At 33.9% G+C, this 27,192-nt stretch overlaps 6 protein-coding genes across 7 annotated transcripts; 3 read left to right on the top strand and 3 right to left on the bottom strand.

The window, feature by feature from the left end:
- The first annotated feature begins 56 nt into the window (after positions 1 to 56).
- LOC117235273 (probable cytochrome P450 304a1) lies at positions 57 to 2,626 on the top strand. 2 transcript variants are annotated; one of them, XM_033497133.1, is made up of 7 exons: positions 57 to 212; positions 308 to 559; positions 648 to 820; positions 896 to 1,165; positions 1,249 to 1,535; positions 1,608 to 1,864; positions 1,935 to 2,626. In XM_033497133.1, the coding sequence occupies exons 1-7, from the start codon at positions 125 to 127 to the stop codon at positions 2,117 to 2,119; spliced, it is 1,512 nt and encodes a 503-aa protein (XP_033353024.1). In that variant the 5' UTR covers positions 57 to 124; the 3' UTR covers positions 2,120 to 2,626. The 2 variants fall into 2 exon arrangements, with proteins under 2 accessions (XP_033353024.1, XP_033353026.1); XM_033497135.1 differs by lacking the exon at positions 308 to 559 and having other exon boundaries at positions 63 to 212.
- A 486-nt stretch (positions 2,627 to 3,112) lies between these two features.
- LOC117235278 (signal peptidase complex catalytic subunit SEC11A) lies at positions 3,113 to 4,402 on the bottom strand. The gene is made up of 4 exons (XM_033497143.1): positions 4,237 to 4,402; positions 4,030 to 4,139; positions 3,553 to 3,702; positions 3,113 to 3,466 (listed from the first exon to the last, which is right to left on the bottom strand). Exons 1-4 carry the CDS (start codon positions 4,282 to 4,284, stop codon positions 3,232 to 3,234), a joined length of 543 nt encoding a protein of 180 aa, XP_033353034.1. The 5' UTR covers positions 4,285 to 4,402; the 3' UTR covers positions 3,113 to 3,231.
- A 552-nt stretch (positions 4,403 to 4,954) lies between these two features.
- On the bottom strand, positions 4,955 to 6,213 carry LOC117235279. The gene is made up of 3 exons (XM_033497144.1): positions 5,822 to 6,213; positions 5,519 to 5,733; positions 4,955 to 5,442 (listed from the first exon to the last, which is right to left on the bottom strand). Exons 1-3 carry the CDS (start codon positions 6,124 to 6,126, stop codon positions 4,979 to 4,981), a joined length of 984 nt encoding a protein of 327 aa, XP_033353035.1. The 5' UTR covers positions 6,127 to 6,213; the 3' UTR covers positions 4,955 to 4,978.
- A 108-nt stretch (positions 6,214 to 6,321) lies between these two features.
- On the top strand, positions 6,322 to 8,265 carry LOC117235276 (ELMO domain-containing protein 2). Its single transcript, XM_033497140.1, has 2 exons — positions 6,322 to 6,453; positions 6,993 to 8,265. Exons 1-2 carry the CDS (start codon positions 6,407 to 6,409, stop codon positions 7,888 to 7,890), a joined length of 945 nt encoding a protein of 314 aa, XP_033353031.1. The 5' UTR covers positions 6,322 to 6,406; the 3' UTR covers positions 7,891 to 8,265.
- Positions 8,266 to 8,652: 387 nt separating this feature from the next.
- Positions 8,653 to 10,465, bottom strand: LOC117235277 (thioredoxin domain-containing protein). The gene is made up of 6 exons (XM_033497141.1): positions 10,238 to 10,465; positions 9,724 to 9,912; positions 9,499 to 9,637; positions 9,249 to 9,410; positions 9,009 to 9,134; positions 8,653 to 8,917 (listed from the first exon to the last, which is right to left on the bottom strand). Exons 1-6 carry the CDS (start codon positions 10,365 to 10,367, stop codon positions 8,779 to 8,781), a joined length of 885 nt encoding a protein of 294 aa, XP_033353032.1. The 5' UTR covers positions 10,368 to 10,465; the 3' UTR covers positions 8,653 to 8,778.
- Positions 10,466 to 11,455: 990 nt separating this feature from the next.
- Positions 11,456 to 26,925, top strand: LOC117235315. The gene is made up of 7 exons (XM_033497207.1): positions 11,456 to 12,022; positions 13,846 to 14,090; positions 16,291 to 16,422; positions 21,517 to 21,619; positions 21,693 to 21,885; positions 25,927 to 26,008; positions 26,235 to 26,925. Exons 2-7 carry the CDS (start codon positions 13,938 to 13,940, stop codon positions 26,379 to 26,381), a joined length of 810 nt encoding a protein of 269 aa, XP_033353098.1. The 5' UTR covers positions 11,456 to 12,022; positions 13,846 to 13,937; the 3' UTR covers positions 26,382 to 26,925.
- Positions 26,926 to 27,192: the final 267 nt, after the last annotated feature.

Genomic DNA, 27,192 nt, shown 5'->3' with positions numbered 1-27,192 from the left:
ATGCAGATTTATCTGAATACGCATAAACAATATATATATATATGCACGTATGTTATTAGGGAGATATTAAATAGGGGAAGAAATAATTATCGATGATCATTCTGTATTCAGAACTGAAGAAAGAATGTCACCATTTCTTGTTATAATACTAGTTTTATTAGTAGGATATAAAATCTACAAAAGTATAAGAACACTTCCAAATACACCACCATGTAAGTTTCACAGGATTAAAATAATTCCGTGCGTCGTATTTAAATTATCTGCATTCGTTCTCCTTTATTACAATTTAAATATTTTACCATAATAGGCATTCCGCGATTGCCAATAGTAGGATCTTATTGGTATTTATTATGGTATAATTACAAATATCCTTTTAAAGCTGTGACGTATTATGCAAATAAGTTGAAATCTAAAGTCTTGACATGCCACTTTGGTGGTATTGTGACTGTAGTTGCGAATGATTATAACAGTATTAAAGAAGTACTAACGAAAGATGATTTTGACGGAAGAGCGGGCAATATAGACGTTCTCTTAGCAAGATCCTTTGGAGAATCATTAGGTATTTCCTCATGAAGAAAATTTGATACGTTTATGAAAGAGGAATACCAAAAATAATGCTTCACATTTGTAATTGCATGAAATTCCAGGTATCTTTTTCGTCGAAGGTTTATTTTGGCAAGAACAAAGAAGATTTGTTCTTCGACATATGAGAGATTTTGGATTTGGTAGAAGACAAGAAAAATTTGAAACGATCGCAATGGAAGAAATTGCAATTCTTATTGACATGCTGAAAGAAGGTCCCATTAACGACAAAGAAAAGGTACTTCAGGACACGATGAGAATTATTTTAAAATTAAAAATAGATTACTAATTGACGTTTCAATGAATTTATTAGACAATCTTAAAAAGTGGTTCCGCGCGATTTCCGGATATTCTGTATCCATATGTTGCGAATACTATATGGTATATAATGTTTGGCGAAAAATTCGATCGTTCAGAATATCATAAACTGAGATATTTTTGTGAATCTGCTATGATGTTTCAAAGAGCATTTGACACTACTGGAGGAGCTCTTTCTCAATTTTGGTTCTTAAAGTATTTTGGAAATATGTTTGGATATAAAAATATAATGCTAGGAACTTATCGTATGGTAGATTTCATTAAGGTACATATCAATTTTACGTTTATACTTATAAATTATATTATTTTAATATACTAAATAACTATAAAATATCATGATTATTACAGGAACATTTAGACAAGAGAAAATACTCAGATAATGAGGACGATAAAGGTTTAATAGACCGATATTTAAAGGTTTTAAACGGAAACGCTAAAGGAAAATCATTCTCCGAGAAACAACTTATTATGATTCTTGTGGATATCATGTTTCCAGCTTCATCTGCGGTGCCAAGTGCTCTTCTACACACAATCAAGCTTATAATGCATCATCCAGAAGTAATAAAAAATATAAGAGAGGAAATAGATAAAGTGGTTGGAACTGGAAGACTCATTACGTGGCAAGACAGGAAGAAGTATACATTATTCGTACTGTAATTATTATGTGGCAGAAAATATTTCACTAAAAAATCTTAAAAATGTTTTAGTTTACCATATATCGAAGCAACAATACGGGAATCGCTCAGATACGAAACACTGACACCATTCAGCGTATTACATAAAGCGATAAAGAGAACCACTCTTTCTGGTTTTGATGTTGCCAAGGATACAATAGTAATTACCAATTTAGACGGACTAAATACAGACGTCGATTTATGGGGTGATCCCCATAATTTTAGGCCTGAAAGATTTCTTACAGAAGATGGTAAACTGCGTAAAGATCTCACATTTCCTTTTGGATTTGGTAAGTAAAGCATTTTTGGCATATTTTAACGACATTATCAGTAATAACGTTTTATTTCTTTTTGTACTAGGGCGTCGTGTGTGTGTGGGTGAAACTTTTACGAGATATAATATGTTCGGGATAATCGCTGTATTAATGCAAAACTTTAACTTCTCGTTTATAGAGGATGAACCAAATAGTCTCAAAGATAAAATGCCAGGTTTAATTGTTAGTCCAAAAGAAATGTGGATTCGAGTGGAACCACGTTATACCTGATTGATATATAATACATTTCATATTCTTTTACAATCTATATACCTATTTCTCTATAATTTTTTATTCAAATATTGTTATTAACACATAACACACTAACAATATATTTAACCTTACTGAAACAATTTTTATCCTAATTTGAAATGATAAAAGCTACGAAACTGTAAGGATTAAAAATAGAAAGTCGTATATAATTTGTGTACTATAAATTTATTTCATAATTTGAGATAGTCAGAGACAAAAGTTACATTGTATTGAATAAACGTAATTAATATACAAAGATTTTCATAAGAGTTGACTACAAACAAGTTTCATTGATGATTGATTATACTATGTTAAGCGATCTACAAAACTGTCAATATTTTTAAAATATTCAGTGCCCATAAAATAAAAACTTTATATACATATATTGCAACTTTGAAGAAGGTAGAGAAGATATGCTTAATCTTATGAGCTGTAAAAATTAAGAGCTTACTTAAATATATACATTTTAATGTTTATTTTCCCAAATTTTTTATTCTTTCTTTTATCTTTTATACAGAATATTTATTAATTTTATGATCTCCCAATATCGAAAATAAGCGTAAATTAATTACACTTCCTACCTGTTCAGTGATATAATAATTTTTACATTATAATTAGAAAATACTGTAAATGCGATTACAAATATAAAATATTGAAACTCTTGATATTTGTATAATATATTATATTGTTAACGAAAATTTTTGTAAATAATTTATGAAACGAGTTAATGAATGTTTGAAAAACAACATTAGTATTAATTGAAAATAAAAACGTTTGTACATTTAATTTTGCCAATAATGGCAGAACATTATTTTTTAATACAGTACAAAAGTACTGTTGTTTTACACATATACCTTAATATTTTCTTATTACTATTGTAAATATACATACAATTCTGCAAAACTATTATATTATTAACCTCTTACATAACAAAAGGTTCTTCAAGTGGTACGAAATCAACAAGACATAAAATCACATTGTACATAGCTTCACATGTGTATTTGAGTTATGAATTAGGATTTAAATTTACAATGCACTTTTTTTGTAAATGTTCAGATAGTCTATTTCATAACTTCCCATATGAAATACCATTATTCTCTGTGTACCAAAACATATAATCCCAAAACTGATAATACTGCATATTTAAATTTGGGATATTCATTCATACATATTGTAACCATTCCTACATATGGCAAAAAACCCCTTGCTCTGCCAACAACGTCTTTATGTGTCAGCCATAATTGACCAGCTGCATATAAACCTCTATCGTCAACAGAATTATTATCACCCTTTGTTAGAAATTTAACAGTATTATTTTGATCGCCCCTAAAATACATGAATTATTTTTTTTAATAATTCGATGTATACCTACCCTTTATTCTTGTTGTTGTTAATATTTAAAAGATACTTACTTCTCATGTAGTTTAAGTACTCTGTGTACAATTGGAATATCTCTACCCTCAACTTTAAAAACAACAATTTCTCCTACCCTGACTGGTTCATCTTGGTAATTGGTTAAAAATAACAAATCTCCCCTATGGAAAGCTGGTTCCATACTACCACTATAATATTAAAATTTCCATACATAAAAAATCATGTTTTAAAATACTGAAACGCTAAATTAAATCTATAAATTATGCAAAAAGTATAAAATTTAATGTTCCTCTATTATTAATATTATCACACAACTTATGATTCTTAAATAATATGAAATGTATAATCACTCCAATACGTAATGATCCATTGAACAAAACATTGTTAATAATATATAAGAAATCGACAGTGTGTACAAAAATTTAATAGAAAATCAATAACATTACAATTTAAAACTAGAACTATTCGCGCGAAAGATGCGTCAAATGTAACTATTAGGTTAAGTATTCAAATACCTGAGAACGACCACGATCGGACTTTCACTACCTGTTACAACCATCAAGCCTTTCCATATCATCAGAGCAGATGTAACGATCATACCAAAACTTAACATCTGATACAGGAACTGTAAAAGGAATCGAAAACAGTGATAAAGCCTATTTATCGACCATATGTGCTCACTCTAAGAATCTACGGTAATTCGAACGAAGAAATTCGTTTACCTGCCGTTTATTCATTCGCCGCACATCGTCGAATATAGATTGCAACATTGTCACAACTATTTTTTATAAAAATTACGATAACCAAGTTAAACAAAACAATTTTAACTTTACCCTGCTTGAACACAACCGGCAACAACCAGTAAACGTATCGTTCAACGTACCACGTCACGTAAACAATGAATAAGGAACGTTGGAACAATTGGAACGGTCCAAATGGTATAGTCCACATCCGTTAGTGAACGAAGGAACGCGCGCGGTAACACTTTTGAATAACGTACTTCAGATATTTTTCACAATAAACGATATACTCTTACGTATTAGTTCTCAAATATTGTTTTAAACAAACCAATTTGCATCAAAGTTGTTGTACAATTGTAGTCTTGCAAAATTATATAGTATGTATCGGTAATTCTTCAAAACTTTTGCAATCACTTTCCCATATCCGTAGCCCCTAAAGAAGCGTAGACATTTTGCCTTAATTGAATGCAACTGCATTATCAAAATTTTTCATGATGAATGGAAATATCCTTCACGGAGTAACAACATGAAATAATGTAAAGGTATGTATATTTTTTTACGATAGATTATTTATTTATTCAAAATGGCGTCTAAAATTAAAATTTAAGATTTATGTAAATTGTAATTCTGTTTCTAATATGTGAGAAGTAATACGAATATGTGTATATCAAATGTATCCCGAAAACGTTGAATTAAAAGTATTATTATAAGTATGGGAAGAGATTTATCCATAAAGTTTATCTATTTTTGTTGGATCGTCGGATTTGAATCGAGCAACGAATATTTCTGGTGCCATATTGACTTCCGCGTCTATCTTTTGCAATGTGTGACGATTGAGCATATTATTCTCATTGAAAGTATTGAGTTTCTGGACATTTGCAGCAAAATCGGTTCTTCTGATCGAATCACCATGGTTTTCTTCGTCGAGATACCATTGTGATACCATTTCTTTCAGCGGTTGCAAATGATTCACATTTTTTTGAACTTTCTCTAATTCCTCGTTACAGAGTCGTTCCACTTCCATCAATTTCTGCTTATACGCGTTTGCTATCATTTTCCATCGGGCATTATAACGCTTTTCCGCCTGAATAAATGAGTATTCGTCTTGATATTTAGCCAAACGTTTCTCATATTCGAGTATTGTCAATTCTCTGAACGCATCCTCTGATGAGATATCTAAAACATCCCCTGTACCATAAATTAATGAATCCGTTATTAAAACATTATTCAAATATTTTACATCTCGTTTCCTAAGAAAAATTACCCAGATTGTTAGATAATGGCGATTCGGCAGCATAGGCTGCTGCAGCTGCACGTGCGGCTGCAGTTGCTTCTTCCAAAGCCAATGCATCATCCTTTTCACGTAAAAATTGCAATTCCCCTTTTTCTTTTTTCCAAAGTTCTATTTCCTTCCTTAATTCTTCCTTTAAGTTCCTCATTACTTCACTGAGCGACTCTATTCGCTCCCGAAGAATGTAGCTGTTAGTTACGAAAATTATTCAATATAACGTGTGATTTTTTTTTTTATTTAATTGACAAAGGTTTTTTTTTTTAACATAGTGTGTACTTTAAATCTTTATCGTCTTGGCCATCTTCTACTGACTGCGCGCCCTCTAAAATCACCGAGTCTTCTGGCTGTTCAAGAACAGCTGAGAGCTTTTCTAATGAATCATCATTCTCATTCTCAGAAACACGATCATAATTTGGCAACATGCTTCCTAGATCCAATGTTAAATCGACGTCCGCTTGATCCTTTATCCTTTGCTCCTCATTGGATAATTCTATGCATTGATTGTCAACATTTTGAATGCTGTCGGTATTACTTGAGCTATCTGTTGAAATTTCTGTCGAAGACTCATGCTCGTTTTCCATTTATGATATTTTCTTAAAATTACTGATTTGACAAACTTTCTAATCAATGATGGATTATTTAAAACTCTGGTTGACTGAAGTTATTTCACTTTACATACGTCATTTTTTCTATATGACATTGTTTTTTCATTATGTCTAAGTTACTATAAAAAACTTGATTCCATATATGTTTATAAATATCGTACATTTGTAAGGGTAGATATTCAAGGTGATATAGTAATTTTATACCAATTGCCTTATAAGGAAGATAAAAATATTTAAAGTCACTTCACGATTGTCTATGATGCTTCGTTCTAAAAGAAAATCTCCTAACTCTATACAACGTGGGTATGTGTGTTATATTGAATTTTTGATACAGGATGACTGTACCGGTAGTGAGTAGTGAGTGACCTCTTCTGCTATCGGTACTATGTTGATTTAATAGGTTATTATTGATTTCTCTTTACTCAAGTTAAATATTTAAGAAATCTCAATGATTTTTCTGTAATAGCAGCATAGAAGTCGAAAGTTTGTTAATTATAAACAAACTGAACAGATTAGTTTATTTTTCATGTACCAAAATTAAACTTTCTGTCATACATGTATATTAAATACATTATTGCACAGGTTATGTGCATTGATTTTAATTGTAATGGTGAAAACAGGAAAACGTATTTATCGAAATACGTTTCAAAGTGTTAATTTCCAAGTCTCATTATTTTAAATTAGTGACAAAACCTGTATATGTCGAGATACGATGACAGGATGAGGTTAATTAGCACTTGAATATAAAAAAATTTTGTACTTGAATTTTTCCTGTATCAAGATTCTTAATTATCAGAAAACATGTTTATATACTTCTGGTCATTGGTGTGCTGGTATTTCAGACCCATTGTAAAATGGTTATTAAGGCACACAACACGAATGTGTGAACTTCAAAGAATTTGTTATGGAGAATTACCTGGAGCACCGAGAACATTAGCTGTAGAAGAATCTCTTAAGTTATCTAGGAATGCTAATATTAAAACTCTTATAGTCTACTTGAATGATCTCGCTGATCAGCGTGCAATCACAAAACAGACAAAGCAAAAAATTTTGAAGGAAGCTATTATAACCATATTGATGACTAAGAAAGTAAATCCAACAGCTCACCCTGACTTTGCCAAGTCATTTGGTAAATGTATAGAGCTAATTTGGGGTTATAGACAACTTTGTGTGGAATGTGAAGAGCTTAGAAAAACACCATATGATGCTGACAATTCTGAGCATGAGTTCCAACTATTAAAATTATGGAATTTGTTGATGCCTTATGAGCCTTTAGATGCTAGAGTTACCAAACAGTGGCAACACATCGGCTTTCAGGGTGATGATCCAAAAACAGATTTCCGTGGAATGGGCATTTTGGGATTAGAAAATCTAGTTTATTTTGCTCAAGAGTATCCCAGTGCTGCAACACACGTGTTATCACATTCTACACATCCACGTTATGGTTATGCTTTTGCCATAGTGGGCATAAATTTAACAAGCATGGCTCTAAGATTGTTAAGGGATGGAAGTGCCAAGACTCATATTTATAATTCTTCAAAGGGTTTTCCAACAATTCGCGCATTTCATCAACTTTACTGTTATCTTTTTTATGAATTTGATGGATTTTGGATTGATTCAAAGCCAAGCAATATGATGGAATTTTCATCCATACAAGAAAAGTTTGAGAATAGTATCAGAATGGCATTAACTGATTCATCTACTGTCTTTAGGATAAATATATCAATTGATAATGTTTAAAATAGATGCAATATTTTATGTTGATAAGTCTAAAACTATCACAGAGAGTGAACATTTTCTCATTACAATGCACAAAGCTACTAGTAACACGGAGTATCTTGTGAGTGAATAGAACATCATTATTGCAAATTATGAAGAATATAAAATATAAAGCAAAACATAAATATTCTGAAATCATTAAGTTACAGAAAAATACAAAGAATCTTGATGCATTTGATATTATATTTTTACTTTATTTTTCTACTAGTAATAAAGGAAGTATATGTCTTACCTAACGAATGTGAAGGGGTTCACATACAAATTCATTTAAAATCATTTATTTATCATAAATAAGTTAAAGTACAACGTTTACCCAAATAAATATATTACTTTCAATCTGTTTTTATTTAATTTTTTAAATAGGTATATGTAAATATAAAATTTTATTATAATTTTGTTATATGGATTCAGATGACTTTCTTGGGGAAATGCATATCATTTTTAGTAGATGCCATCATGTGTGTAACAGCAATAATTTTTATTCAAAAGTATTTATTGTAAAACATAGAAAACATTTGTGTTAAAAAAAGATTAGACTTGCAGTGATTATTATACATATTTTATACGAAATAAAAAATGCAATTGTTAGAAATAAAATATATATATATATATATATGTTTTTGTATCTCTTTAGAATATTCATATTACGGGAACTGATCAAATATATATATAATTACGAAAATAAAAAATTATGCGAGTTGTTAAAAGTATAAAAATAAGAGATTCACTGTAATTAAAAACTTTATTCATCTTATCTATGTATATACATATATTGTGATTTGTATAAAATCATGATCAATAATAACTTGATACAGTACCCATAATATATGTCTTTGATACACGAAATGGCTAGTCCCTTTTTTGTGCCATTTCAGTTGTGCGTCTGAATTTAAAAGCTATGGAAATTATAATAAATACGCCGATCGCTATGCTACTGATCCATGGATTTTCATGTAAGAAATTCGCAATTGTTTCTCCAAGATCATCGCTGAAACGGGAACATATTTATATCATAATTGTATTACACTAATATCTGTGTACAAAAACTTGAATCTACTAATAAATGTGTTCAAACTTACAGTCGTCGTTGTGGTACTGGGACAGTCTCAGCATGTGCATTTTTGTAATATTCTTTTGCAAATGATGTAAAAGAATTAACGTCGTATTTTGGAATCTGATAACGATACATTTTACCATGTCTAAAGCTACAAGTACAAAATAAATTATGTTAAATATTAAAACATCAAATTGTATCATTAATTCTGTTTATCATTATAGCATCTTATGGCGTGCTTACTATTTATCTCTTATGTACTTACAATATAAATTCTGGAGTTTTATAAACATTAAATCTTCTTGCCGTGGATGCTCCGGTTGTGTATTTGTTGATACGTGCTACATTAACCCTTCGTTTTAGTTTTGCACCTACAGCCTCCCACCTTGGAATCAGTCTACTACATTCCACACAGTCTGTACTGCCACTGTTTTTATAAAAGAATTGTACTTTAAATATCTGCCAAATAAGAAATATGCATACATACAAAACATTATGGGGAACCTAAGACTTACAACATAACAAACCAATCCCCGGTTGTAGCTCCACTACTTGCTTGTGTTAGATGTTCAAATGTATCATCAGTTAATTCCTTCACTGTAGGTTCCTTGTTTTCACTGAACATAGTTAAAATTTCTTCAGCATTCAGAGGTCCTAAAAAAGGTGATTAAATGGGAATTAATAGGTTAATAAAAGCATTTTTTATTAAGATATATTGTTTTTAATATTAATGACTATACCATCATATAATAAAGGCACACCATGCCTAAAGAACACAAGTGCTGGTTCTTTATCGTCACTATAGACACGAAGCAATTGACTGTCAATAGCTTCCACAACCCCAGTAGATAAAGAATTTAGATCTTGTATTAAATGAATCATTTCATTCTTATAGTTATCACACGTTGTGCATTGACGCTGTTTGCTTGCTGTAAATATTATCCGTATTTGAGCATTTTACATATAAGAACTGCTAGTTAAATGAATTATAATTTTTAGCATGAAAGAGTCAATATATAGGAAAAAGAAATTTAAAAAAAGATAGAAGTTCAGTCAATAGGTTATGCCAAGATTTCTTTAAAGGAATGAATTTTATCAAATTTCTCACTAAAAATATTATTTTTATTACGATATTATATAATTAAATATTAGATATTATTTATATTATAAATAAACTTAATATCAATTATCATGAAAAACGTTCTTTCATTCTGATAAATGAAAAAATACGTGTAAACATTAATCAAAACTTACTAAAAAGTACGACTACATATTTCTCAGTTTTTATAAGATTTATAAGCTCTTCATCACTCACTGTTTCGAGATTGGCAGAGCGAACGCCAACGAAACTACATATCAATATGAAAAATATTATTTGTAACATTTCGTATTGAATTAGATCAACAATATTGGCTGGAATATTTTTACCGACAATCTGTTACGCCAAAGAGGTTAACATGTTCTACTTCTTATTTCATTCTACTCTGGAGGAATTGTTTGAAATCTCAGAAATTGTAATTTATTTTCTATTTCTGCCAACGGGTTAAGATCAAGTAGATTATGCTGTCACTCATAACTTTTCTCAAGATTTATAAAATCTTTATAATAAATAATTTTTCATAATACTACATATTAGTGTTTAATGTACATGATGTATAAAAGCAGGGAAAGAATTACGAAATAATAATATTTCACCTTATTTCATTGCATATAAAGGTGGTTAAGATAAAAGTTCAAATTTAATGTGTACAAATGTATCCATGTTCTTTTCAAATCTTTGCTAAAAGATTTTCAGAACAAGTAGCATTATTTTTTTGTACTTTATTTTTCGAACGTTTCTTAATTTGAATTTGAAGCTCACATTGCTTGCTTTTCATATCCTTAAAAATGTATACATATGCTTGTAAATCCCTTTCTGCAAGCAGCATGACAGTAAAGTAAATACAAGAAAGATACTTTAGCAGAAAAATATGCTTTGCGTGTTCGTGCGTAATACGTTTAGCAAAGGGAACAGGTAATTTTGAGCAAATACTTGTATTCCAGCGATAGTTTTTTCAATCTTTTGTCGTAAAACAGTTTCAGATGATATTCCATTGTTGCATAATATGAATCACAAGAATTTATTTCCGTTCTCTGAATTTACGCACTTAGATTTAAATAATCTCGTAGTTTTTTTTATAAATTATATCATGAATGGCAACAGTAAATATGGCAATCATATAATTAAAGAAGTATTTTTCAACATAATAGTCACACGTACTTAATAGATCGATACCATGGTAAAAGGTTAATGACATATGATATATCTAATTATGCAACGTCTGTTGAAATTTAACATCATTGAGATATGCAATATAATTTACTATCGACTAATTCCACAAATTGTACACCGCAGAATTGTACAAGTCGAAATCAGAACTAATCTTAGCACGCAAACCTAAGTAAAAATTGACTCGATTAATATATTTAAATCAGCCTAATTATATTAATAATATAATTGATAATTAAGATCTTGATAAACCGCAGTAGCTAACCTAGCAAATCCACACCCACAATTTTAGTAAATAAGTCCTCATCATATGACGCAAACTATTTTCTTGAGTAAGCATACTTTAAATATTTTTTATTCTGAACCAATGCTCATAGGTTGCCTTTGTAATCGCTGTCTTGATGTTAGGGGTGCTTCCGTGAAACTTCACGGCCCTGGTCACGAACCAGCAGTCGAAGGTCGAGTAGTATAGTGGTAGATGGTAACGACGTGAAACGTGACGCATATAGTAACAGTGTACGTCGAGGGGGGTGTACTGGTATGTGGAGTGTAGAGAATCGACGTCGGGAACCAGCACAGGGTGGCTGACTTCGTCGAAGCGACGCGACGTCAGGGTGGATTCACGGGGTGGTTGGTAGTCGCGTGCTCTCATCGTCAGGTGAACAACTTTTGTATGGATATAATCGGTTTACCAAATATTTTTCCGAGTTACTGTTACCCGTATCGGGATCTAGCCACGTCTCCGTGACACGCAAAACTTCTGCATCGTCGTGAGTATTAAAGCTAATGTTACCTTTTGCAAAATAACGTTGCACGAGCTCGTAGAACAGAAGAATGTTAGAGCTTCGGTCTGATTCTAATTGAGGGCAACGTGTACTTCATCGAATCAATGAGCGTCGAAGCGAATTATCTTGCATTTAAAGAAGACAATTGGAGACAATTACTCGAAAACTATATAAGTCATGTGATTACGTAATTTACATATGTTCTCCCCATTTTCATAATAATTGAGTGCTTAAAACACTGTTTCCTATAGTTATGAGAAGTAGTATATTTCTTCTTCAGTGATGAAGGAATTTCTTTCCCCTTCTTTGGGGAGGAACTTGTCGCTACGTAATCTTATGCAGAATGTTTTATTCAAAGGTATTTAATTTTTTAACAGTTATCTCGAATCGAATGTATTTTCTTACCGTGTTTGATTCGGGACAGAGAGAAACGATTTTGTGGCTTATTTGAAAGTAAAATGTTTAGCATTACAGATCGCAACAATTGTATATACATTGTTAATGGTCTTAATATTGAAAAGCACGTTGCGTTGAATTTCTCGTGAATTTACTCGTCTACGTTAATTTGAAAAATTATTACGCTCTTTTAAATATGAAAATTCTCTTGTTAAAAGATTCATTAGATCCGAAAAATTCAAATGTACGATGATAATCTTTCATTATAAAAATGAAATTTTCGAAGCACCTCGTAATACGATCGTTGTTTCCACATAAAATGATATTGATGGTTTTATGCAAAACATATCCTGAAGTTTTTTTTCATTTTACTCTCAGCTATTCGCGTTTCCCGCTCGAGTACGTTATGAAAATATTTTTATGGATAAATCGAACGTAACATTCTTTTATGTTACTCGTATTTCTATTGAATGTGTTCCGAATGGAATCAATTTTCAAAGATAAATTAAAAAATTAAATAATATATGTATATTAAAATTAACAATAGGAGGCAATGATTATATTGTGGAAATGAACTTTGCCCGTCCACTAATCGTTCTTCTCGTCGTATTTTCTGTTTCAAGCCAATCAAATTAGCGTTGTTATTACCTAAACTTTTACACCGAATATGTTTTATGCTATGTTAAAAAATGAAATAAATGAATTTTTCGTGCGAGTCGCGAGATAAATTTTCATCATACAGAAATTCACTTATTGTTAGTAAAATGTTTCATCACGTAAAACATGTTTACTTGATGTTTTAATTTGAGCTATATCGTACAAAAGTCCGGGAACTTTCATTGTAATTGAAAATTATTAAAAACATTGAAAGATCGATTGTAACATTCAGCTGGAAAAGAATAGAAATAAAAGTATCGCGCGAATCAGCGAATAACTCTAGGCGTTAATATTCCTACGTGAGAGAGATTATTATATAGCCATGCAGATTAGTATCGCGTCTTTTTTCATAGAATAATAACTTGTTAAATCGATAACAGATGATAACGGAACCAAGTGCCTTGTCATGCGACACGATGCTGTCACATTGTTTTGATATTGTCTCTTGATATTGAATATCTGCATCTGTAATTTTCTCGATTCGTCTACTTAAAGATAAATAGTAGACATTTCAAGTTTTATCATTAGGAATCAATGTAGTGTTATCAAGTGCGTAATTTTATCACTAATTATTTGATAGTATCTAATCAATTAATAATTACTCGACAGTTATCAAGCAAAATCTTTTCGCAATCTTAATGATTAGTACATTAGGAAAATTACAAAAGTTTTGCAACAGTTTTAGCAAGAGATATAGATAAAGCAAGCTTGTTCGTTCTCTAACCACTTTTGAGCAACGTCCATTTGATTTTCAGCATAACTGCTCACGTATGTAGCACGTGTTCCCTTACACGCGATGCTCGTGATTTGTTCGTCCTTTTATTAAGAGGAAGACACCGGGACCGAGATGGCGCAGGATATCCCGGAGGCGACGTACGTACCGGAAGTGGAGGAGGATACGAGAAAGGAACGAGAACGGCGGGCTGTTGAAGAGGGAACGGCCTCGTGGAGACGACGAAAGGAGGAGTTGCTACGTCAAAAGCACCGTGAACAGCGAGAAGTATGCGTCGTAAATGACTATTATGTTAACTCGAGCACCGTTCACGTCACTGGCCTTTGCTGACCATGAGCCTCTTTGGCTTTACCAATTTCGTTCGGTGTGGTTGTCGGCGATCGAATGAAGATCAACAGTACACATTCGTATCGACAACAACCCTTATTTTTTCCCTTTGATGACATTTCTTCGAAAGCTCGGCAATAACCGTGGAGATTTACGAGGCTGTGTAAAAGATTTTTCACGCTACAATGGGATTTCATGTGGTCACAGCCATTCAAGCCCTGTAAAATAGAAATGGGGAACAATATCGAGAATGCTAGATGGCACTTAGGCTTGTCATCATAGTTTACTGCACGAAAATAGTCGAAGAGTAAAACAGTATGTTTTTGGTTCTCTCTCGGCTGTAAATTTTGCCAACAACGTTTGATACACAACTTAATGGAAATGATTTACAGCGGAACGTTTTATTAAAAGGCACTAAAATTTTCAGTAAAGTGGTTTATACCTCGCTACGGTTTAGATTTCGTTGCAATTGAAATGTTATTCCTTTTTTTACGTAGCTCGCGAATGTTAAAGCGAATCGTTGAGCGTAATTTGTATAAACCGTATCATTAGTAGCTGTGCTGTAATTACTGCGTATATTTGCCTTGGTAGTTGTAAGAAATGTTTCACTAACGAGCGCAAATGTTTTCACTGGTTTTAATGGAACTCGCATGTACCTTTAGTTATTGTTAGTTGGACTACATTTTTATCCATCATTTCTAACGATATCCAATGTAAATGGATTATATTTCTTTCGCTATGATGAATCGCAAACTGTTAAACGACAACTGGGTTGACAGGCAGAAATTTTTATTACGTTAAAATGGGAGACCATTATTTAGTATGATTAAAAGTAAATGAAAGTAATAACTCCTTTAGTTACGTTCCTAAATTTCCTATGGGTTTTAATGATATATAAAAAATAATAAAAAATAAAAAATAAAAATACAAAACAAAATAGTTGCAAGGCTCAAATTTTTTTTTTAATATAATCTAAAATTTTTTTATTTTAGTTCTAATGCATGTTTTAGAAAGATGGAATTTTTCTTTAAAAGGGTTGTAAATATCCATTTTATTACAAAAACGCCAGAAATGGGTATTATCAGTGTGAGCTCGAATTTCTTTTTTACTACAGGGAAGAATTTCTGGTCGGAGATACATATGTGCGTAGTGGCTAGCCAGCGAAATTCAATAAAAGATTAAAATATTCAGGGTTGTAATGTGCATCCGAATTACTTATCTTGAAGCGCCAACGTTGGATTAAGAACAGTTGAATATTAGTAGTATGCTATAAAGGCTGTGCCAAGGAATTTTTCTTTAAATATTAATAAACAGGAGCATTTATCCGTAGATTACAGTGATGAATCAACAGAGAATTCCAAAATCCGTGACTTGTACTTCTTGTGCGTTAAAAGGCACGTCTCATTGCGATGCTCACAGAAAGGGATTACTCGACATTCTAATGAAAATGTTTCGCTAAAACCAAGTTAGAACAGGAATTTAAAGCGGTTCATTTTCTTTTTTGTTTTAAATGGCATTTATTAAGGTTTAGCATTATTCAAGTTTTTTCTTATATAACTCCGTAATTCTTTAACCTAGAATTACGTGGGAAAATATTATAAAATGTTACACTAAGCATTAAAGTAATCTAAACGCAAAATATTAAAGTTAGTTTAATGCTATTCCAACGGAATATATTCGGGTTTTAAATTTTCCATCTGCTAAAGTATATTATCAAAATATTAACGTACTTGCAACCGTGTTTTGGGAAAAGTTATTATCTCATAAGATTTTACTGGAGAAATATTGATATCCACGGTAAGCTGGTGAAAAGAGAAAGTTTTGTTCAAATCTTCAGCAGATTTATAAAACCACGCTGAACGGTATTGAAGGAAACTTCGCCCTTTAAAACTGTGCGGACAATATGGACTCGATAAGCGCTCAGCAGAATCAATCTGTGTAGCGTCAGACAAGCGGAACGCGCCAGTGCAGTATTCCCAACAGTGTTGCCTATTTTGGATACATTTATTTTCATGTTAATTCTAATTAGTTCACATATATGCTTTTACATTTATCTACACTTTTTTATCATTAAAAGGTAGAAATTTGTAAATCAATCAATCAAGCAATAAATTAAATAACTGTTTCTTCCTTTTTATAGCTCCAGCAAATCTTGGAGAATTATTCGCCTTGGGGTAAACCAGGTGGCGGTGCTCCTTGTGCTGCAACCCTTAGAAAGAAAAACGTTCCTCTAGAACCCCCGGAATTATCAAAGTGTCATAATTTCAGCCAGGTAAAGTTTTAAACAATTTATGTACCATTTAAATAAAAAAAATATCGAACTTGGATAAAGAGATATGTCATAATTTTCACTACATTTGACATAAATTCGATCGTCTCTGACTAGATAACCATTGACATTTTTTATGCGATACGTGGTTATTCCCTGCTTTTTTGCTATTTTTGCTGTCATTTTTTCGTTGCTACACTGTCGATTCGTAGGCAATGGATTTCTGTCAATCAATGACATTCTCTGGTCTTGATAAAAAGTTTGTTGCATGCGCAATATCTTTCGCATAGATACTGGGATTACTAACCTAATGATTAAAAATACATGCAAATAATCCAAAGTATGAATGAAATTATTAATCACGAGCGTAAATATTTAAACGATTTTTGCCGATTTTCGAGCTTTTCAATGTTCGTAATAAATTTCAATTAAGGACGAATTAAAAAACTTGCCACTCCTACCGCATCGCAGACATGGACAAAATCGCGATAATAGCGAATATATTTTCGCAAATTGGATGCTATTCATTCATTATGAGTGGCGTTAAAAACAAAAATTTGTAAATCGATTTCACGGGGAAAACACACGCGTCGAAGTTCCGATTTTTATTAATCAATCACATATTTAAATTTTATTAATTGATTTTTTACAGTCACTCAATTTTTGCATTAAATTAAAGAGTTTTAATCAACCGACCGCTTGGCATTTTTGAAAATGTTCATTGCTTTTTCATTAAGTATTTTAATATTAATGCATGAAATGCGCCACAATTTGCAAAGACATGAATTAATCATTCTCAACCTACAGTTTTAATCACAACCAGCTTTTCAAGTAGACACGGTTAATTATCATCAATAATTTAACCTATTATTCTCGTGCTAGCGATTTTGTCGTTGCAAGTAAATATTTAATTATACTTTTCTAATTCATTAGAACAAATAATCTCATTTTTCTTCCAGCGATATCTTACCTTCTATCCATTTAACGTGCTTTATTTTTACTAAAGAGCTTCTCCTGATTAAAAATTAACAGAATCATACGAAGCAGACGAAAGTCAAAGTTGTTTTATTTTTAATGAAAATGAAATTCTTTTGAAATTCCTCCGTTAATTCAATCTGAATGTTATAATTCACTGTATTACCTGAAATTCTGAATGAAATTTGTTTCGCTCGCCTGAAGTAACGTTACCGTGTTATCCATACCAACAACTTACCAAAGCAAAAGCCGCGCGGGAAGCCAAGGACGATGAGGTCACGAAATTCCGGGCACGAAAATCTACGAATAATATTATTCCTTGACGTGACGTTATATACAAATACAGATGGAGGAGAAAGTGGGACAGAATCGAAGATTGTTGGGAAAATTAGGGCGCCCTTGTTTGCAGAAAACAGCGAGCAATTCGCGTTGAAGGATGTCGTTCTAACCCTTATTATCCTGCCAATTACGAGAACCATTATCATCGTAAGGATGCATTCGCCGTTGCCCGATAATAACCGTGCAAATGTTTGCCTCCGATATGTTTCCAGTAACGTAACTAACCCGCGATCGTTCGTGATCGTGATTCGGGATCTAGTTCACGAAGATTATTTGCAATTCAAAGTTATGATAAAAAAAGATAGTATGCGACTGTTGTTACGTCTCACATATACTGGCCTGCAATTTTCTGTTTAAAACGTGTGATCGTAGAGTGGGTGTTTTATAGCAGTTCTCTTTATAGCCTCTTCGACTAGCAAATGACTTTGATCATTTCAAGAATATATTCAATACTATATGAAGACTGGAGAAGAAGACTATGACAATAAGACGAGAGTACAAGAATAAGACAAATTTCCTAGTTTTCATAGGAAAGTTATTTTAAGATAAGGAATGAATTGTCTTTTTATTTAGTTTTCGAATTCAACATGTATCTTTTTATACTCTTCATAATTTTTAACGTATCGTTTGTCATAATGTTAAAATATTGCTTGTCTTGATAATTGTCTTTGGTTTCCAATCGTCGTATTTCATATCTTAAGCACCATTTCCGTTAATGTTCTCTTTGATTAAAAGTTGAATAAATCCTTCGAAAATCAGTTCCATTGCGATTGATATCACGAAGGTGTCGTAATAGAGAGTGACTGATAAAAAAGATTTGTTGATGACGAGGTGGTGGAAAAATTGGAAAATAGCCATCGTTATCGCGGTTGTACCGATAAGATCCGCCGATATCGCCATCACCTCGATGACGCCTTTCATTAACATCTCAAGCTGCCTCGCGCACGAAACCTTTCCGCTATCTCGATGGCTTATTGATCGGATCATATTGATGTTCTTTACATGCTTAACGATTGTTAGTTAACGAACCTCGAGTAGATCTTTCTCCACGATAATTCTCGATTAGTAAGATAATTTGCTTGTATAACTTCTCACAATTTTGTATTATATCGCAGGAAATTGAGTACTATACGTTCATCGAGAAACTTATTATTGCAGAAGCTCGATGATTCTCAGAAATCTTTTCTTCTAAACAGTAATTAGTCCTAAATAATAATAATTAACGTTTCCAATTAACGACACTTTTCGTAATCCATTAAAAGTTCAGGATATTTTCTAGTTTCTATAAAGATGAAAAGTTCGTGCAATAATAATGTAATATTACAAACGTTTCGAAATGAGCAAAGTCCAATCGTAGTAGTTTGCGTTAGAGAAATTTCGTAATGGTCATTCCTTGTACGCTAAACGCGAAACACCTTTTTCGTGGCAATAACGTCGATAAAGACAGAACGTCTACATAGTCCGTTTCCGGTCAGACTGTAGACGTATCGTTCCCCGATCACGTAAAGTTAGAAACGTTTCTACTAGCTTCAGCAAGAAAGTCAATTTCTCTTGCAAGGAGACGCGAAAATTTCCTTGGAAAATTCCGACGAAAAATAGACCGAAACGTCGCGTTGTCCCTTTGTTTTAGACATTAGTCATTCTGAATCGACTGTCGAACTTTCTTTTGGGAAATTAAATTACATGAATAAGAATTGAAAATTTGATAATGTTGCGGGATGAATTTAACACTCGAACGTTCGTATTTTCTTCGAAAAAAATTCCAGTGACATGTATCGGAAAAATCATGTGTACAAAGGTGTCTAAATGTGTAACAAGTAAATGGTCTATTAAAAGTTTATCGTAATGCTCAAGTGGTGAATTCATCTTGAATATTAGGATACAAGGTGCAATGATTTCGAGCACGTGCTTGAATGCTAAGCAGCCACCTTGTGGGTGTAGGAAACGAACCTTGGAAACTGCTTAATATGCTATGACGCCGTGTGCTTAGCTGGCACCGCTCTGGCCGTGGGGTCGACCTGGTCCGGGTGGAGTTCCTTGGAGGGATCCCAAGTTGCTGGGTGCGCGCTTCCTCGAATCTCTGGTACGCATATTCCTCGATGCGTTAGATACTAGGACCCATCAACGATCAGCTTGTTAGTCAGGCTTTGTTTCTCGTTCTCAAATTTGCTTGTAATTAGGGACTTTGGGTTTGTGTTCTTATAAATTTCACATTTATGTTTATTTATCCCCGGTCTGTTTAATTTTCATTTATAGCTAGGAATCACTTTAGCATACACTGATCGTTCATTTGTTCATAGATTCTTCTTACCTGAACGTTAAGATTTGTTGGAAATTGGCTGGAAAGTTGTACATAGGCTTTGTTCGTACACCTTCGTTCGTATTTATACACTTACATGGAGCTTGTAGATCGGGATTGCATGAGCCATTAGCAAAGGGAGATTGAATCCTTCGAACCGTACAGAGACGAGATCAAGGCGTGCTGGGTTTTCCGTCTGAATTTTTACGACTTGTGCATACGCAGGTTAAAGTCCCGTGATAGAAACGAATGCAACGACGCGTACCGTGTCGGTAGGAACGGCTGTAGGTTTTTCTATCGAGCTGGAATATCATCGTATACAGTGGGTGTTGGTAAACAGCGTTTGATGTGGAAATTAGCGCTTATATGAACATGCTTTCGAGGCACGGCGGTTGCGTTTCCGTGGAGACGCGGCTTCAATCGAGCACGCTATCCAACCCAATCTCCTTTCGGGCTTTCCTCTGCCTCTTAGCCTTAGCCTGGTCAACCATCCTCAAGGATGAAACTCTTAATTTTTAATTAACCGCTGTAACATCCCTGAACGACAAACACATAACTGTGCCACGTTACTGCGTAATTGAACGATCCTCTGACCAGCTTCTATAGCCCGAAAGTTTAAACTGAAATTTATTAGCGCGTTCCACTTCAGCCAAGTTTACTTCTTCCTGTACGTAAACTCGTCCTCTCGCTATCACCCTTCCTACTCCCTGTTTCTCTTCATCCTTTCCACTGCAGGTCCCTCAGCGCGTGAATCTTCCTTCACCTCTTCAAAACCGTTACGTTTTCTCCCTTTCTCGGCATGAAGCTGCTTCCGGGCATGAATTTATGGAAGGTTTTCTGTTTTTCTTCTTAATAAACCACACAGCCTTACTGTAACTAACCAGCTAACTAGAATGACGTTGATGAATGAACGATGCAACCGCGTTAAGTCAAGCCTAGACTAGCTAAGCGATTACTGATTATCTGATGATAGATTTTTCTTGTCAGCTCTATTGCCCTTCCTCGTGATTTACTCTTTGATTTTCTTATTCGTTTTTAGTTATTTGAAGAATTTTTCCCTTTAATTAAGTTTTCAACCTTCTGAGCTTCGTTCTTTTCTTTTTTTTACTCGACATTGCAGATTGAACGATCGATATTTTCATTGGTTAAGTCAACGCGAATCAAGATACGATTCTAATTTCAGCTTCATCAGATTTTGACGAACGATACTCAATAAATGGCGTTGTTACTTTTATCAAGATATGCATCCTAACTAGAAAGCGATGGATTTAACAAGATCCAAAGAGTTGGTAGACTAGAAAAAGTTTGAAAGATTATATCTAATGGCACTTTGTTGGAACACTGCTACGTTGGTAGATGTTAGAAGCGATGAACTCGAATCGAAGACGCGAATATCAATGAACTCCTGTCTGACTTAAGTCGATTCGATTTGCACTGCACAAGCTGCATCGGTTGCAGCGAGTCATCACGTTGAATCCTTTCAGGGCTGGACGAGCAATTCGACCATCGAAAGGCTACACAGAAGGAGTATTAATCCTTTGCCCGTCACGAATATGAACAAGTTCTTTGATGATAAAGCAGAACCAGGTAAACGGATGGAAATTCTCGGTGTCGGCGTGGGAAGGTCAGCATCCGGTTTCTAGGTCAGTCTATTTCCTAGGTATCGCTACGGATATGCAGCTGATACAGGACTCAAAAAATCCCTACAACGAGGAAGTTCAGGTGTACGAATTGACCGGGGGCGTGGAATTGGTCCCTCTTTTAACTAGCAGACGATATTGCTCGCAATCGCAATTGCAAAACAATCGTCACGTTGCCACCGATGCCACTCGACCTGGATACACGATAGACCCGTACGTATTATATTTTGAAAATGAATTTTCTAGGTACTCGTTAACGCTTTATTACATGCATCATGTTCATTTCTAATATCCGACTTTTTATACGTTTTCGTCCATGCTTAATGTTGTTATTGTACGTCAGCGTTTTATCTTATGGATCGTTTTGATCTGTGGATACGTTCCCCATTCATGATTTTTTGTTCTGTTGCTTGGTAATGAATAATTTTCAGTTTCCTCGCCAGGTGTTCAAAGTTTCATTATCGTGTCGAGTTCAATCTCGACGTGTCGAAAGACACGCCATATCAAAATGCGACGAACCATGAGCCTACAATGCAGGTCTGGTTAGCGTTGTTACGTTACCCGGAGGATGTAACTGCATTACAGCAGTAATCAACCCATTGACCCGAACTCTCTCGACCTCGACAAGTTCAGCTGACGGTTCCTCTCTAGCATCCCTCTTCCTCTCGAATGTTTGTCAATGTTACAGTCTGTCGCTCTGTATGTTCGTCAACAGTTTTGCTTGCAATATCTCCTCGCTCCTCTCCCTAATTTTCCTCTAGTTTCAAGGTGTTTCGGCAACTAAGTGTTGAAAAATCGTTCGAGACGGCTGCCTCGTCGAGTATCGTCGTTCACGTCAGTCATTTCCCTTTTACTCTCTCTTTGCACTTTAAGATATTGCTTTTCTTCTCCGCCCTCTGTGATCTTACGCTTTCCGTTTCGTATTATGACTCGATTTGTGTAATACGAAACGAGCGTAAGCGCACGACTAATTCTACTTGAAACTTACGCTTGTTTAAAGAAAATTTATTTGCGACAGTTTAAATCGCTGTTCGTTAGAATTTGAGGGTTTTGGCGGTTTTCAGATCGATCATAAATATTTTTCATTGAAAATGTTTTTTGAATCCTCTTATATATTCGCGTTATAATTATATACCAATATATCAATTATAAATTTGAAATATCAAAGTCTGAGAGGATTTTCCTCTCGGGAATAATGTGTCTTGAATAATTTAATCACGATAATAACTACTTTATTGGTTCGATCAAATGTCAGCCGTAGAATATAGAATTATATAATAATATTTTCATAGATTCTACAATTATAGAACTACATTTGCAGAATCTAAAATTATATCCTATAATTATTCCATAATTTTAGATTCAAGATCCATTATTCCTTAGAGGATAATTTTTTCAGTCTTTGACGTTTCAGATTTATCATTGGTATATTGATGAATGTTTCTCTTCGCTGACATCATGCACGTCTATGACTTTTGAATCAGCGCGAACTTCCGTCAAAGTTTGCACATGAAATTTTGTAAAGTAGCGTTATTACGCTGTCAATTAATCGTTTTGCCATTCTGTGCTCATTGAAATAATGTAGTGGAGGGCATAGGGAATATTGTTTTATCATGACGTCGTTGTACCGATTACAGATAGGAACACTGAGAGACTAATGTATAACGAGACACTTTGATAGCGTTTAATGGAATTTTGTATGAAGCAGCCGCTAGCGGCGTGTTACGTTGTTTATAATATGATTGGACGTCAGCGGAACACTGTGCAATTAATCATCGTTGATTATCGATTCCTTCGTAGAAGAAAAGGTGACAGAATCGATGCGATATATTTTTCTTTACGCTCTAAAATGAACCTTTCGATAATCGATCATTTTTAATCTATTACACCATTGTTTTCTTTTCCTTCATAAAATAACAGCGAGAAAAGAAGATATGTAGAGAAGGAAAATTCTAGAAATGGGTGTTCTAATTCGATTCTTGCGTTCGTTAATGAAGGGACTCTTATCTCGCAGAACGATTCTTGAGAAAAGAAAAGACAGCGGAACAATGTCTCGCACTTATTTCTACTGTCAGTCCAGCGACTAAACAAAATTTGATGTTGAGCCAAAAAGACACGGTCAGCAAACCTTCCAACAGTTTCTACCTTGATCTTCTGTAACTTCTTTATAAAGTTACAAGTTTAAAACAAGTATCTCTGGAAGATAAAAAAATTCTTTTCCATTGGCTCGTTGCGTGTTTCCTTTTAATTAGTGGTTCGTGTTCCATTTCAGTTATGCAGATTCTAAATATCTGGAAAGTTGGAAGTTGCCATTTTCCAACAACTCGATAGAACTTCAATTTATTCCGAAAGTTTTCTGATCGTTATAACCTCCGTTGTTTTCGTTGGTCTACTTTCGATTTATCTTCTATTCTCTTCCTTATAACATGGAGGAAGATTTCTTCCAGCTAGTAAAAAGCCAACACACCCTAATCGCAAAAAAGAGGGATTAGCCCTTGTAGAATAAAAATATTGCACTCTCATCGGAGTTTCTGGACTTTTATCTGCATAATGTCTCGTACGCTAGTAACTATTAAAAAGTAAATACCCTCAGTGAATCGCTGTCCGACGTAGTCTCGTAGGGTAACATGGCGCTTATCTCTTCTTTGAGAGGCTGGTTAAATCTTCCGGGACAGATGGACAAGGAATTATCTCGAATTCACGCTTGAATTTTTAAAGAACGTAAATTGATTTTTATAATTTTTTTATAATTTTTATAATTTTATAATTTTTATAATTTTATAATTTTTTATAATACTTTATTCATTTCACGAAAACGAAGAGCAAAGTCGTTTCATTACATTTTATCATGAATTTTATTTATTTACTTTTATTGAATTGTTGCGTCATCGTACGAGCCTCTTGTAAATTGATCAAACTGATCAACTTTTAACAATTTCTTAATTTACTTCCACGATTTCCAATTCAAATACTAAAGTCCAACTTACACAGCAAATTCCAAGATAAATTTACAAAATTCTTTTCGCGGTGATATCATTATTCTTTCTGCTTTTCAGTTTATAAAGTCGAACAATGTGGGTTCTGAATAGTTCATATTGCATCAGTTTTACATTACTGCATGAAATTTATTTGCTCGCGAGAAAACATTGATAAAATTGCACGAAACTACGGTACTTGGATAATATTCGCGTAAAAAGTCAAGTATGGTTCACAAACAATATTGCAATAGTTTTCTGAGGGCTGTAGAAGTTTGTATTGCGGCAGGTCTCTCTCGTAAGTGGAAGCGCGGTAACAAGTAGTTGGCAAACGTGTTTGCTTCATACATTAACGTCGTAAAAAAGGCTGCTATCGTTGCGGCGACCATTGTTTTGTAGACACTTTTCTTGCTTCTTACGATTCTCTTAACGTGCTTTCACATTACATCGTGACGTTTGCCAACTTTTTCAACAACGTGACTCGATGAAAGTTTTATAGATTCCGGTGAAGTTTATCGGAGAAATAGAGAAGAGTTTTCCTTTCAACAAGAAAGCTGTTTCAAGAGTCGTTCCTTTTTCCTTTTTCGCTATTTATACTCTACTTTGTCAAAATATTAGTCTGCTTTCTGCGCTCGATTTTAAAATCCATTCCAGCGGATTAAAACTTATTTTCTTGTATTGAAAATAGCATTTGAGAGCATTTGAAAATAGCCCGCGTTCATTTTGAAGTGAATTTCACAACACTGGTATTATCGTAACTTCCCATACGAATCGTAATGAATGTTGCGGCCATTATCTGAACCAGCGAAATCAAAAGTTATCGTCAGAATATTTATATCAGCCGGTACAGGCGAAAGCCTCACCTGCGACTATCCGCAATTTCACCGCAGTTTTCAATATGTGCGAAGCGATTATAGACCACAATTTCGGCCGTTTCTGATCGAATGTTCGATCGATAACTATAATTTCCGGTTAAACGTTTTGGGAAAAGATGTTGTTCACGCACGAGCGGCTTTCTTTGTACACCAAAAATTCAGAACACGACCTAAAACGCGTGATTCGTTTCGACGAAACTTCGATTTGTTGCGTTACACGAGACACGTGTCCGGGATGCAGGAGCAAAACAATGCAGAGCTTTCGTGTCACATATTTTTTCATTTGCCAAAGTCATTCGGATCAATGTGTTTGAAAAGCAAGAAGACGTAATGAAAATGACAAACGAGTCGAATAATATTGAAAATATTGAAATCTGCCAAGCTTATCTGCGTCGCTTTTGTAGATTGCGATCGTTGGAGGTTGAGAATCGCGAATACATCGCCGAACTCGCCGAGCAAGTGCAACGAAAACGAGAGAAGGCATTGGTAAGTGTATTGCAATCGATAATACGTCAAGCTAACTCGATCTCTAATCAACAGATGACTTGATAAAATCAAACGATAGCGTACTGCGTTCGAAAGTAATATTTCCAATTTTTGAATAAATAATAATGTATTAGCTATTTTGGGATTTCATCAAGTTTCGATCCGCAATCGCTTAATTTGATTCGATTCTACGATGTAGCTTGTAAAGGGATGCTTTTTATTCCAGGAGGAACAAAAGATTGAGTTGGAAAGCTGTCGAAGACATTTCGATACCTGGAGAAAGTTGTGGGGTCGGCCGGGTCACGGTGCACCCATAGATCACGCCCATCGTAACAATCTCTACAACATTCTCTACCATTCAGCTATCTATTGAATTTCTACTTGCTGCACTGTGCAAAATCAGAACTGCATCTTCCACTTTCTTTTCGTGCAATGGAGGAACTTGTACGAAATCTCTTTATGTTACGGGAAGAATTGCTACAGGACGAGCAACTATAAAAGATAATAGGTTCGCGATTCTACAATACAATACGACGATAGAACGACGGAGTTGCAGGTTTCCTAGGAGAATAGATCTAGGAAGAATGGAATTTAGTAAGTTTTCGAGTTGATAGAGAAATGATGGGTTGTTATGAAATAGTTTGAAGCTGTTTGCAATAAAACAAGAGAATGAATCGAAAGTTGTGGATCAGAAGCGTTTAACGTAACACGATGTAACTTAATAAGTCGAAATATGGAAATGATGATAATGTGTATGATAATACGCGAAGCAGTGTATACTGCGAAATTAATTAGAGATTTTGTAGAATGGAGAATGGACCGTGGGGAATGTAGAATTAGTTAACAAGATTTTAATTGTGCTTTCGAGATTCACACAGATACACGTTTTTATTATTTGTCGTAGCATCTCGTTATCTTGAAAAAAAAAAACACCAGAAATAGCGTGTTTTAATATTTTACATGCGTATTAGGCACACGTCGCCATAAATGTATATCGAACTAGCTCGAATTAGCCGTGTTTACACGCGTACGGGAGACGCTCTATTTTGAGTTGTTTTTTAAATATTTCGTCTGTCCATAGAAATATGGAAGAGAAATCAGTACGCGTGGTTTTCGCAAGGTAATACATGTCGAATCGAGTGAGAAGAGATGTCGGGTGAGCTATTATATTTTATGAAAGCTCT

This window comes from Bombus vosnesenskii, unplaced genomic scaffold (assembly GCF_011952255.1).
Source record: "Bombus vosnesenskii isolate JDL3184/JDL3185 unplaced genomic scaffold, Bvos_JDL3184-5_v1.1 scf7180000013315, whole genome shotgun sequence".
Lineage (NCBI taxonomy): Eukaryota > Metazoa > Arthropoda > Insecta > Hymenoptera > Apidae > Bombus > Bombus vosnesenskii.
The sequence above is the reverse complement of the archived record's forward strand: the minus strand, read 5'-3'. Positions and strand labels throughout refer to the sequence as shown.